This window comes from Pteropus medius, unplaced genomic scaffold (assembly GCF_902729225.1).
Source record: "Pteropus medius unplaced genomic scaffold, Ma_sr-lr_union100, whole genome shotgun sequence".
In the NCBI taxonomy this organism is placed as follows: Eukaryota; Metazoa; Chordata; class Mammalia; order Chiroptera; family Pteropodidae; genus Pteropus; species Pteropus medius.
This window is the reverse complement of record NW_024349801.1, coordinates 2,420,854-2,434,662: the sequence shown is the minus strand read 5'-3', so window position 1 is coordinate 2,434,662 and position 13,809 is coordinate 2,420,854. Positions and strand designations below refer to the sequence as shown.

General features: G+C 55.4%; 1 protein-coding gene across 3 annotated transcripts in view; it reads left to right on the top strand.

Moving 5' to 3' along the window:
- The window catches only part of ZFPM1 (zinc finger protein, FOG family member 1), a 74,964-nt gene extending 70,064 nt beyond the window's left edge, over positions 1 to 4,900 (top strand). Inside the window, exons 7-10 of one of the 3 annotated variants that reach the window (XM_039888683.1) lie at positions 1,897 to 2,130; positions 2,386 to 2,481; positions 2,574 to 2,720; positions 2,908 to 4,900. In XM_039888683.1, the coding sequence (XP_039744617.1) occupies positions 1,897 to 2,130; positions 2,386 to 2,481; positions 2,574 to 2,720; positions 2,908 to 4,667 (2,237 nt within the window). In that variant the 3' untranslated portion in view covers positions 4,668 to 4,900. Of the gene's footprint in view, positions 1 to 1,896; positions 2,131 to 2,385; positions 2,482 to 2,573; positions 2,721 to 2,847 lie in introns of all 3 variants that reach the window. The other 2 variants (XM_039888682.1, XM_039888685.1) reach the window with 2 other exon arrangements.
- The last annotated feature ends 8,909 nt before the right edge of the window (positions 4,901 to 13,809 follow it).

Below are 13,809 nucleotides of genomic sequence, written 5' to 3'. Positions count from 1 at the left end.
TGTTGGGCTTGCCATCTCAAGCCAGCCCAGGCTCAGCCCCTCTGAGCCCTGGTTTCCTCTTCTCTGGCCTCAGGTTTTGGTGTCAGTACCTATCCCCCAAGCAGCAGTGTCCTAGGAGCATTTCATTTGAGAAGCCATCTTGTTTAAACCTCCAAACCCCAGCCCTTTGCACAGACTTCTTCAACCGGTGGTCCACAAGGGCCTTAAGAACTCGAGCACCGGCATCCATCAGACCCAGTCGGTTTAATTCTTGAGACTTTACCACTCTGGGGCTGTTTTCTCACCTATGAAATGAGAGTAATAATAATAATACCAGCTTCAAGGTGTTTATGCAGGTTACTTGGGCTTTGCCCATCCAAGACTTGACCCATGGTCAGCTCCGGGTCGCTGTCTGGGGCTTGAATGTGCCTCTGAGGCTCCAGTAGCACAGTCCTCAGCACTGACTTTGCAGATACCAAAAAAAACAAACCCGCCTCAAGTCCCCATCTCAGCGTAAAGCCCCAGCTGACAGAAAACAAAGCTGCCTTGAGGCCCCCACATGAAAGGCAACTTGAAAAGCAGAGGATGGCACAATAGGAAGGGAACAGAGCCAGAAAAGTCACCAGAAAAACTCCAAGTATGGGGGACATGAGGGGTGGCCACCTCACCCAAGTAGATATTATTAAATTCCTTAAAAGAAGTGGGAGAGGTGGGAAACCTGGCAGCCTCCTGGGTGGAGGAGAAGCACCTCTGCAATAACTGTGGACCCAGGACAAACATTAGAGAAGCCAAGTTGAGAAACATATCCTAACCTGCAGAAGTAGAAACCAGATTGGACACTGGTCTGTAAATTCCATGGCCTAAAAGTTAGATAAAGAACCCCTGGGCCCCTTGTTCCTCCTCAAGGTCAAGGTGCAGAACAAGCCCTCCCATGGCTGTCTTCGGCCAAGGGGTGGCTGGCCACCACAGAGCAGAGGAAGAGACTAACAGAACATTCCTTTAAATTCTGCTATAAAGACACACTGAGAACCAGAGAACTGGTAAAGCACCCATCAGAGAAATCTTCACCTGCTGGCAAAATCACCCCTGCAATCCAAACTCCTATAAAGAGAAAAATTAGAGGCAGCCCATTTGGGATAAATTTGGTAGATTCAGCAATATGACCATTCAGTTGGTGACTGATGTGGAATGAACCAGGTGTGGGAGTGGTGGTGAAGAGGGAGACAGGGAAGGGCTCTTCCTTGCAGCTCCTGGTTTCACTCCCTGTCCACCACAGCCCCAGAAGCCACCTCTCATCCTTGTGCCTAAGTGCTTGGGGATTCATGTGCATGGTCCCTGTGTACCTGGCCACTCACACACCTGTTCACATGTGCATGCACGCTCCTGTTTTGCCCTCCACAAGTATCTGGGTCCACACCATCCCTCATGGCCTCCTAGCCAGTACACATGTACCTGCACACACTTACCCACCTTCTTCACTTGTAAATGGTCACCCCCACCAAGTTGCTGACACAACCACATCTCAGACCCCAGTCCCACTCCTGTAGGTGTCCACTAGTATGTCCATGCTCCTCCCATGAGCACACCATGAGGCCACGGTATCTCCTTATGGGGCTCACTGTTGGGAGGCAGCATGGAGGCCATCCTGGGGGATGCTCAGAGCCCCCATGCACATGGTCCCACAGTATCCTGGAGATCTGTAGAAAGAGCACCTGGGTTGTAATGAGAAATGAGAAGGGGCAACAGTAATGTGGGGGTTCAGGTCACAAACCTCACTGCTCAGAGCAGGAGGATACCGGGGTCAGCCAGGGCAGAGCCCTCACTGTGCAGAATCCACTGCCCTTGCCCTGGGTTGCAGTTGGACCCCCTCTGCTACCACGGTGTCCCCTCAGGCTTCACCCACCTCTCAACCCACAGAAGACGTCTTCCCTTGCAAGGACTGTGGCATTTGGTACCGCAGTGAGCGGAATCTGCAAGCTCACCTCCTGTACTACTGCGCCAGTCGCCAAAGCGCCAGCTCCCCTGCCACAGCCATCACGGATGAGAAGCCCAAGGAGCCGTACCCCAACGAGCGCATCTGCCCCTTCCCCCAGTGCCGCAAAAGCTGCCCTAGCGCCAGCTCCCTGGAGATCCACATGCGCAGCCACAGTGGTGAGGCCCCACGCCCCCCAGGCCCCTAGACTGCTCTACGATAGCGTGTGGGTGCCCGCTGTGCCCAGACCACAGATGCACCAGTGGTATTCCCACCACATCGCACAGCCTCCCACAGCTCCCAGGGCATGCAGCCCACCTGTGGCTGTCTGGATGGTCAGCTCGGGGCTGGGCCCGGGCCGGGATCCTGGGAGGCTTGAAGAGCCCTCCACACATGGCCGATGTCACGGCCCCTCACTGGGCCCTGTGTTCCAGGCGAGCGCCCTTTCGTGTGTCTCATCTGCCTGTCGGCCTTCACCACCAAGGCCAACTGCGAGCGGCACCTCAAGGTGCACACCGACACACTGAGCGGTAGGCAGGCTGGGAAAGGGACAGGGGGAGGATCAGGGGGTGTCTGTGGAGCCCACCCACTCCAGGGCCCTGACACCACAGCCCATCTGCAGGTGTCTGCCACAGCTGTGGCTTCATCTCCACGACAAGGGATATCCTCTACAGCCACCTGGTGACCAACCACATGGTCTGCCAGCCAGGCTCCAAGTCTGAGATCTATTCATCAGGGGCCGGCCACCCGGCAGTCAAGCACCCCTCAGGTGAGCCCAGGCCCCACCAGGACTTGGGAGGGGGCTGGTCCATGAGATAGTGGGGTTTCAATTGGCCTTGGCCCTCCACCACCTCTGCCCCGCCCAGCTCTCCCTTCCCACCCTGCCCCCTCTTCAGGTCTGGCCCAGGCAGGTCCTGCACCAACCCTGAAGTGTGGCCCCTGGGGTCTCCCTGCAGAAAGTCTGGCCGGCTTCCAGCAGCACACAGCCCTGCACGGCCCCCTGGCCTCCGCCGAACTGGGCCTGGCACCCACCCCATCACCAGGACTGGACAGGAAAGCCCTGGCCGAAGCCACCAACGGAGAGGCCAGAGCAGCCTCCCAGAACGGGGGCAGCGGGGAGCCCCTGGCTGTCCCCAGGAGCATCAAGGTGGAGGCAGCTGAGGAGCCCGAAGTGGAGCCAGGGCCCCCCCCAGCCCCTTCGTCGCGGACACCCTCACCGCCCAGCCCCGCGCCGGCCCGGGTCAAGACCGAGCTGCCCAGCCCCACACCCGGCTCCAGTCCAGGCCCTGGCGCGCTCTTCCTGCCACAGTTCCCCGCGGCACCCCCAGCCTCGGAGATTCTGGCCAAGATGTCGGAGCTGGTGCACAGCCGGCTACAGGCAGGGGTGGGCGCGGGCGCAGGGTCGCCAGCCGGCTTACTCGCGGGGGCCCCCAAGGGCGCCACGTGCTTCGAGTGCGACATCACCTTTAACAACGTCAGCAACTTCTACGTGCACAAGCGCCTCTACTGCTCCGGCCGCCGCGCACCAGACGATGCGCCCCCCACCCGCAGGCCCAAGGCACCCCCAGCCCCGGCGCGCGCACCTCCCGCCCCGCCGCCAGCCGAGCCCGACGCGCCAAGCTCATCGCCGGGCTCTGGGGCGCGCGAGGACCAGGCAGGGGATGCGGCCACGCCCGACGCCGAGGCGGGTAGCCGCGGCAGTGAGGGCAGCCCGAGCCCGGGCAGTGGGGCCGACGAGGACGACGACCCCCGCCGGACGCTGTGTGAGGCGTGCAACATCCGCTTCAGCCGCCACGAGACGTACACGGTGCACAAGCGCTACTACTGCGCCTCGCGACACGATCCGCCGCCGCGCCGGCCCGCGCCCCCGGGAACCACCAGCACCCCCGCGCCTGTAGCGCCGCCTGTGCGCACGCGCAGGCGCCGCAAGCTCTACGAGCTGCAGGCGGCCAGCCCCGCCCCCGCGACCCCAGGCCCCTCCTTGCAGGCTCCGGGTCAAGCCCCCGAGCTGCCGAGTCACGCCCCACCGGCGTCAGGCCACGCCCCTGAGCCGCCTGCTTCGCCGTCGCCACGGCCCGGAAGCGGAAGTGGGCCCGAGCCCTCTGATGGGCCTATCGACCTGAGCAAAAAGCCGCGGCGCCAGGCCCTGACCACGCCTTTAACCGGCCCCACGCCTGTGCTGCCTGCCCTGGCAGACTACCACGAGTGCACTGCCTGTCGCGTGAGCTTCCACAGCCTCGAGGCCTACCTGGCGCACAAGAAGTTCTCGTGCCCCGCGGCACCGCGCCGCCCGCGCGCCCCCGAAGACCCTGCCGTCGTGTGCCCCTACTGCCCCCCGAACGGCCTGGTTTGCGGAGACCTAGTCGAGCACTTGCGCCTGGCGCACGGCCTGCTGCTGGGAAAACCCCTGGCTGGCCCCGGCGCAGAGGCCCGGACTCCCTCGCCCGCCGCTCCTCGCGATGGCCTTAATGGCCAGGAGGTGCCCGCTGGGCCTCCTGACAGCAGCCCCAGGTCTGGCCCGCCCCCGGCCCCTCCAACGCCTCCTTCCCACTTGGACAAAGGCGTCCAAACCCCCAGCAAAGGGACGCCGGGCCCCCTGCCCAACGGCAACCACAGGTACTGCCGCCTGTGCAACATCAAGTTCAGCAGCTTGTCCACCTTCATCGCCCACAAGAAGTATTACTGTTCCTCGCACGCCGCTGAGCACGTGAAGTGACTAGCGGCCACACTACAGACAGGAGACTGCTTCACACGCCCCGCTATTCTCCAGGAGTCAGGGCCCGCTGGCCTACCGCTCACAGAGACAGGATCGCCCCCAAGCCCCTGGCTGTTGGGGACTCTGGCTCCTGGGAAACGCACCAAGCACTGGCTTCGGCAGAGGGGGCTGCAGGGGGCAGCACCAGCCTGGACCCTTGGCACTTAATAAAGAAGTACAATTTGATAAGCAGAGTGGTAGAGCAGCCCAGTTCTCTGAGTAGAGGGCCCAGCGGGTGGGGGCGCACACAGCAAGCATCTTGGGTGATCTGTGCACCAAGAGGCCCACCACCACCACCTCCATCATACACAGGCCACTGCAGTCTGAAGTGACTGGGTACCCTGCCAGAGTCACGCACTTAGTGGCTCTAATCTGGGCAGAGCCCCAGACTAGTCTGATGGTGCCCTATACACTTGGAACTGCTGCCCTTCTAGCTATTCTGCACCCACTTGCGGCACAGGGGAAGCAGGCACTGCCCTTCTAGGTCCATTGCTGCCACCCCTCCAAGATCCAACCAGAAGTTATGGTTTGGCTACCAGATACCAAAGAGAAGAGCTTAATCCTAACCAGCTGACAGCCTTCCCACCTGGCTCAGTCTTGGGTCCTGGTGTCACCTATCCAGTCAGAGGCCACCAAAGTTCCAGGGATAGGAGCATCTTGGGGAGGGATGAAGCCCTGTGTACCAAAGCTGGTGGGGGAGAAGTGGGTAGCCGAAGAGGGCACCAAAGGCCACAGTGGCCCCTGAGATGGTTACGGGGGCAAATCCTGAACTGGGGGTAGCACAGCACCTGTGGTGGCTGCAGTAGGCGTGAAGAACAGGGGCACTCCACCCCCGGTCTGCTCTGCTGGTGCTGTGGGGGCTGCACATGGGATGGCTGGACCAAACGATACTAGACCAGTCCCAAGTGAGCTGAGTCCAGCCATGGTCTTGCCACTTAGAAGCTGGGCGGTGGTTGGCACTTTCCACCCTAATGGCCCTAGTAGAAAATGCACCTTTTTCCAACTTTGCTTGAAGTAGCAGTTTCACCCAGCAACCTACAGTGGATAAAAGTGAACTCTGACCTTTGACCCATCTTGAGAGGTGCTCTCTGCCACCCACCTACACTATCCAGGCTCAAGGCAAGTTTCCCTCCCACCCAGCCCCGCAGGGGTGACATGTTAACTAGCCTGTGTTTGGACAAGAACAGTCTCCATGGCATCGTCCACAGGTTTTTGTCAGATACACATTCCCCTCTCACTTGCTCTGAGCTGGACGTGAGCACCAGGGCTTGACCAGACAGGGTCATTTGGCCAGGGTCATTGGCCGTAACCACCTGGAGGTTCCCTACCCTCCAGGGGCCTGGGCTCCAAGGAAGGGTTGGTGGAGGGTCTCAGGAAAGCCAAGCTGCCTTTCTTGTAGATGCCTGTCCTTGCAAAGACCACAGACCCTCAGCCCTGATCCTCATTTGCATTCTGCATGAACTATCAGAGGGAGTTCAGGACGCTCCGCCTCCCAGCCAGATCACCAAATGAAAGGCAGACGTTACTCTGATGTTCGAACACTGTTCTTAAAAAATTAAAGATGCTGGGGAATATCAGGGATATGGCTTCTGATGAGCAACAGATCCTCAAAGAGGGAAAAACCGCAACTTGGATACGAGAAATGGAGGAGACCAGCGTCCAGCTCTTCACCCCGCCTAGTGAGCTACATCCCCATCCCTACACAAAGTGACAAATGAATAGGACAGATATGAATGGAAGACAGTGCCACACAGAAAAAAAGCCTCAGTTTCCATACCTGTAAATGTGGGGTGGGGTGTGCTCAGTGATCCCACAGCCCCTTCTGAGAGCTCAGCTCAGAAGGCAGAGCCGACCCTGACCCCCACCGCAGGCCTGAATTACTGGCCAGGCTGAGCCCTGTCACCAGAGTGTTCCTGGGCCTTGTAGCCCATTGCCTCCACCCAGGCCTGGGGAAGACCCATGGTGGCTCGACTTGGAGGCTCTAAGGCAGCACCTTGCTCCCCATTAAGGGCCCTGCAACTGGGTCCTGGGTCCCGTCGTCCTCCTTTGCACCCCCCAGTGTAGGGCTGGGCACCCTACTGCCCATGGTACAGAGCCTACCCCCACCCCCTACCTCCTCAAACTCCAGTGTTCCCCATACCCCGCAGACTACCAATAGTAGACCCTGCATCTTTCTCAAGCACCCTCACCCCACAACTCACCCCAACTCACACCAGAACTTGCCACCCTCCCTGCTGCCACTATCCCAGCTATAGCCCAGGACAGTGCCCTGGCCTCCTTCCCACTTCCCTTCAGGAAACTTGATGCTCCCTGCTCTCATCCACCCCCAACCTCCTAGCCTGCTGCATCTCTAAATGCTGAGAGTTCAAGGCTCTCAGAGCCCCTCGTGCCCTTCCCTCGAAGCTCTCACTACATACTCTCTGGATGGGCACACGGATTCCTGTGCCCCTAAATCTCTAGCCAAGCCATGCCTCTTCTGAGCCCTAGACCTATCTGCCCTCTGACCCGATATTGTCCTATGTCTCTCAAGGTGCCTGAATGTCCAAGACCGGGCACCCCTCTCATCCCTTCATTTTCTTCCCACCCTTATGCAGACATCACCATCCACCCTAACAGAACACCACCTTCACCTGCTCACACCTCACTGTCAAAGCAATTCTCATTTTCACCAAAGCAGCTCTTGATTTCTCCTATCCACCACCTGGCTACCAGGTCTGCAGCTTCGCCGGGGTTCTCTCTCCAAACCTACCAGCAAGTCCACTTGGCCCTACCTCTCCAGGGATAGCTGCCACTTCATCTATGCCCTTGGCCACACCCCATCCAGTGGACTGGCCACCACCTGTGCTTCTGCCAGCCGAGATCGGAGTGGTTGAGAGAGCAGGTGGCAGCATGCCCTAATTAGGCCTTCAGGTGTTCCCACCGCACAGAAGTGGACTCTAAGTCTGGTCACCCCACCACGTTCTGTGGTTCTGTTCATGCTGCTCAGTTTAGCACCTCATCATGGTCTGCCTCCTCAGAAGGGTTGCCCTTCTTGTCATGCAACTGTCAGCCTGGGGACATCCCTGATCCTCCATACTATCACGCTGTTCATTTCGCCCATAACAGTGGTCACTCAGAATCTCCTGGTTTTATCTCTCCAGCCCCTCCCCAAAGTCCTCGCTGGCCTTGGCCACTGTATCCTGGGCACCTGGCCCATGGCCTGACACTGGGGAGGGGCACACAGTCATTGAGGGAGTTAAAGGGCCAATAGACAAAAAAGCAAATCCCCCTCCCCCACACCCTGATGGTCTACAGCCCATCCCCAAAGCCAGCCTCTCCTGTCCATCCCAGGGATCCTTCCTCACATACATGGCCCACAGCTCCTCACATACACAGCCCACATTGAAGGCCACCACTTGACCCCTTCTCCTCCTAACTGGGTCATCCACTCAGAGTCCTGTGAGCAGCCCACATCCAGATCATTGCCATCCGCAGCCCTGGGCACCCCACACACTGCTGGGTACAGCCTGGCTCCAGTAATGGTTGCAGGTGGACATTCCTGGCACCAGGGGTCAGCAGTGATACATTTACCTGTGCCAGTAGGCCAGGTGACAGGAGCCTGCTGCCATATCACACTTCAGGGCTGGCCAAGCCTGTCCACCCTCTGTCTTATGAGGAGGCAGAAGGTAAGGGGTGGGAGAAAGCAGGGAGGAGTGGCCAGTCCAAGCCTCAGGAGGACACGGAGCAGGACGGCACACAACACACAGGTCTCGCAGAGTTCGGAAACTAGTCTGTCTCCACAGAAAGGGAAGGAGTAGCAAAGATGACCAGCCAGCTCAGGAAGGGCCTAGACCGGGGTCGGCTGTGGGTGAAGGGAGCATCAAGAAGGCACGGGGAGGTCCCCGGGCAGAGTACCTGCAGGCTCTAGGAGGTAATCAAACTCCTTCCACATCACCCGGTTTATAGCCTGTCTTTCCTTCACTGTTCTTATGGAAGGGGCAGCAGGCTAAGAGGGGGCTCAACTTGCTCCCCTCCCTCCACCCAGGGCTGCTGGGGGCACTAAAACAAGGTGCACACATGGCCCCAGCCTGGGTAGAGGTCAGGTGATGGAAGCCAACGGGTAGAGACCACTCGGCACTGAGCACCCTTTTCCTCAAGGCGACAGGAAAAGGGGGCATGCTTGTTCTGAACAGACAGATTCTGGGTGGGCTCAGAGCAGGAAGATGCCATGGCCAGATAGATGACCTTGGCAGAGCCTCCATGGTGCAGAGGTCCACGTCCCAACTCTACCTGTGACAATGAGAGTTGATTCAACTGCTTGGCCTCCCTGAGCCTCCCTTGCCTCATCAGTAAAATGGGAGGGTCCCCCTGGCCCCACTGACATTGCCACCAGGATCATGCCCTCTAATATCAGTGATAGACATATCATTATCATCAAAGGCCATTCTCCCAGGAGAGTATCCCATTCACCCTACAGGAGTCAGAAAGGGCTTCCAGGTCATCAGCCCCAGTCCTGGCAGGTTGGGACCAGTGTCACATCACAGAGCCACTACCCACCTTCCTGCCCCTTGCCTCCCCAGTTTGGGGTCCCCCACCCTCCAAAACCATACATTCCTTAGAGATGGTTTCTCTCTCTACCTTATTCCCCTCTGCACCCTGAGGGCTATCACACACTGAAGTCCATTCTGCCATGAAAGAGGCGAACACACTGAGTAGGGCCAGTTCTGACAGACTAGGAAGGGTCTCAGCCCTGACATGCCTGATCAAGATGCAGATCATCCAGGGACGGGGACGGACACCCAAGGTGGCTCCAAGCCCAGGACCCAGGCAGGGAGATGTCATTTTTGTGGAGCCAGTGGAGATTCCACAGGTGAAGGATAAAGGTTCATGGGCCTCTGAAAGGGGAAACAGCCAGGGAATATTGCCAGCGGTCAGAAGGTAGGCTTGGGGACAGACATCTCTCTCTTCTACCTGACTCGTGCAAAGCCTGATGTCAAACTCCAGACCAGGAAAACAGCGGAGCCCAGAGGCCACAGGGCATCCTTCCCCAAACCTAGACTTCACAGAGAGCTGAGGGCCAGCCTATGACCAATGCAAGCCACCGTGTGGCCTTCCTCACCCACTTGGGACGCCCACGAGAGGGGAGTCAGCATCCAAGCTCAGCCGGGTAACGATTTTCGGAGAGCTGTCTGCTCAACTATTTCCCCAAACAGGATGAGATAAGACTCTTTTAAAATGATCATTACACTGCTGACCTTTCTAAGTACTTTATCTACATTAAGACAACTTGGAATTGGCCAGCAGATTATCCCAATTTGATCTCGGTGAGATGGAGAAGGACGTGTGCCATCCTGGCAGCAGGCAAGAGGCACTTAACCCTCCCAGAGCAGGCACACGAGGGCAGAGCTCACAGAGGCCACTGGAGCACAAGACTCAGACCACCAGTGCACTGTTACTGAGTCATAAAGTGGGAGTGCCCAGGGCCTCAAGTGGGTTTGGGTCTTGCCAGGGCAGTGTGGAGACCAGGCTCCCCACCTGGCTCACTCCCCACCACACTCTCCTCTCCCTATGTTTTTTCTTTTTTAATTGAGGTAAAATTCACGTGACATAACATCCACCCTCTTCACATGCATAGAATATCCACCTTTGCAAAGGGGACCCACAGGGCCACCCAACACTCTTAGGGGAGTCAACTCTGGTTTCAGAGTCGAGGAGGTAATGAAATGCTCCCCAGGGCACATCTGACTATCCTCTGTGGTAAAATACACATAAAATTTACCATCTTAACTATTTTTACGTGTACGGCTCATTGGCATTAAGTTCATCCACATCATACAACCATTACCACCATGCGCAGAACTTCCCATCTTCCCAACGAAACTGCACCTGTAACAACAGCTTCCCGTGCCCCTCCCCACACCTCTGGCACCCATCCTTCTACTTTCTGTCTCTATGAATTCAACAACCCTAGGCACCTCTATATAAATGTAATGATACAGTATCTGTCCTTTTGTGATTGGCTTATTTCACTGAGCATAATGTCCTCAAGGTCCATCCACGTTGTAGCGTGTGTCAGAATTTCCTCCCTTTCTAAAGCTGAATAATATCCATAATGTATGTGGACCATAATTTGCTTATCCATTCATCCATTCATAGACACTGGGGTTGTTTCCATGTTTTAGTTGTGAGTAATGCTGCTATGAACATGGGTATGGAAATATTTCTTCAGGACCCTGCTTTCAATTCTTTTTGGGTGTGTACCCAGAAGTGGAATTGTTAGGTCATATGGTAGTTCTATGTTTAATTTTTTGAGGAACTGCCAGATTTTTCCACAGCAGTCACAACATTTTACAATCCCACCAACAGTGCTTAAGGGTTCCAGTTTTTCTGGAACCCTTGCCAGTGCTTGTTATTTGTTTATTTTGTTTTCTTTTCTTTTTTTTTTTTTTAAATAGTAGACATCCCAATGGGTGTAAGGTGGTGTTCAGTGTAGTCTTGATTTGCATTTCCCTAATGATTAGTTATGTCCTTATTGTCCATTTGTATATCTTCTTTGGAGAAATGCCTACACAGGTCTTTGCTAATTTTTGAGTCAGGTGGTTTAGTTTTGGTGGTTGACTTGTAGTTCTTTATCCCGGGTATTGATCCCTGATCAGATACATGATTTTCTCCCCTTCCGTGGGCTGCCTCTCAATTCTGTGGACATCGTTTTTGGAACTCTGTGCCCTTGGGACCCTAGCAGACACCCTAATGTGCTGGCTGCTCACCCTCACACTGCAGACTGAGAGCCTCACTCATGACAAGCAGGCTTTCTGGAAAAGTGGTTGCCACCAAGACTTGGCCATCTGTCACAAGGTCCTGCTGTTCTGCCATGAACCCCGCCCCCAAATCCCACGGGTGAGCATATTACATTTTACAAAGCTTAGTGCCAGATGTTTTCTCATCTGACCTCACGACGAGGCCGTGCCTTTATTTCTATGTGGATTCCCATTCCTATTTCATACTAAAAGCTCCCTGTTTTTAGGAGCTTCCCACGAGGCTGGGCTGCTACCAAACCCTTTGCATACGGCATCTCATTTACAAGTACCTGGGTGACATTTTGCTTCCAATCCTGTTTACAAATAAGGCCAGTAAAGCTCAGATGGCTCAGCTAACTCGCCACCCTGCTCATAAGTGGAGAGTGAGGGTAGCAATTCAGATCCATTCGACTCAAAGCCTGAGCTAACCCCTCCATTAGAATGAGAGAGAAAGAAATTAGAGCAAACAGATACTCTTAAAGCCACCTGAGTGCATGCTAAGAAGCCACTATTTCTTGTCCTTTCCATGATCTAATGACATCCAAGCACAGGCCAGGAGGCAGTTTTTAAGATCAGAATCTAATCTGGTTGTTCTCACTCACTTTGGTCGGCCACCTACAGCCCCTAAAATAAACTATGTCCTCAGCCCCAGAACGTGTAAATGTGACCTTACTTGGAGAAATGTTCTTTGCAGATGTGGTTAAATTAAGGATCTTAAGATGGAGCAATCATCCTGGATTATCCAGGTAAATTCAGGATCATCTTGCATATCCTTACAGGAGGGAGGCATGACATACTCAGGAGCACAGAAGGCCGTGAGATCACGGAAGCAGAAACTAGAGCCATGTGGCCACAAGCCAAGTATGCCTGGGGCCCCCAGGAGCTGGAAGAGGCTAGAAGGATCCTCCCCTAGAGCTTCCGCAAGAAGCACGCTCCTGCTTATCACATCTAGATTCCGACCTAGTGATACTGATTTCAGAGTGATTTCAGTCTGGCCTCCACAACTGTGAGATTATAAGTTTCTGTTGTGTTAAACACCCCAGTTTGTGGTGCTTTGTCACGGCAGCTCTGGGACACTGAGATACTCACACACTGGCTTACATCAAAATAAACCCTCCAGTTTTAGTGGCCTTGAATCAAGACGGCAGGAAAGTCAAGCCGCTCAGCAGGGTTAGTTTAGATTCTGATTTTGTTACGAACTGTATGCGCAGCCAGAAATGCCCTGCTGTGATGGGGGCTGTGGCTGAACACCTGGGCCCCCTCCCCACTCTGGCTTCAGAGTGGGGCTCCAGGGACACCTCTGGGCCAGGCTGAGGTGAGAGGCAGGTAGCGGGAGTTATCCTTTGCCTGCTGTGAGAAGACAGGAGCCCTGATTACATTTAAAGAGACAAAACCCATTGAAGGTGCCTCTTGGTTGTTACAGACACAGGACAATGCAAGCAATTTGAGTCGAGAAGCCTTGGGAGCACCCTGAGTTTAGAAGAGACCTTGCTGTGACGGACGCCAGGCCCACCAGCATCAGGACAACTGGTGCCCAGGTCTACAGTGTCTCTAAGCAACTTTGGGCAAGTCCTTTCCCCTCTTAGGGCCTCAGTTTCCCCAGCTGTGAAATGAGAACTCTGTTCTGACTTAATGGCTCTCAACCTGCAGGTATGGACACTTGGGGGCCTGAGTTTACAGCCATCGGTCACATCTGTACAGTGGCCAAGCCTGTTTCTCATATGTCTGCACCTGCACTTGACCTGTGCATCAAGTGTCTCCAACTTCAGATCAACTCTCCTTCTTCATTACAGATGTTCTCATTCAACAGACACTCCAGTTCAACTATCATGGGGTGAGGGCGGGGGAGGTGCCTCTCACATTTGACTTTTTAAAAACTCAAAATATTAAATAAGTTGAGAAAGTCAAAAAAAGAAAATAAATCAAGGGGCGGTGGAGCAGGCTGGAGAGGACAAAGGTTTGGAGTTAAAACCAGAGGTGAGTCCTGCTTCCATGTTCCAGTAGTGATGCTGAGTTGGGCACAGCGACTGCCCAGCTTCATTTTTTCTCCTCAGCAAAGCAGGGATGGTCCTACTCCAGAATCACGAGAGGAGCAAATGAGGCATTTTGGGCTCAGGCTCTGTGAGAACATTATAACTGGATTGCATTCGCATTCTAAGACTCTGTAATTTCCTAACGACACAGAGACACTCCAGTTCAGCTATCCACTATGGATGTGGATCCTGGAATCTAGGTTTTGAAAGGATTCAATCAGCTTGGGCCTATCCAGGGAACAGCTCAGTGTTTCCAGTGGCCTGAGGCGCCAGGCTCCCAGTTCCCCAGCTGAG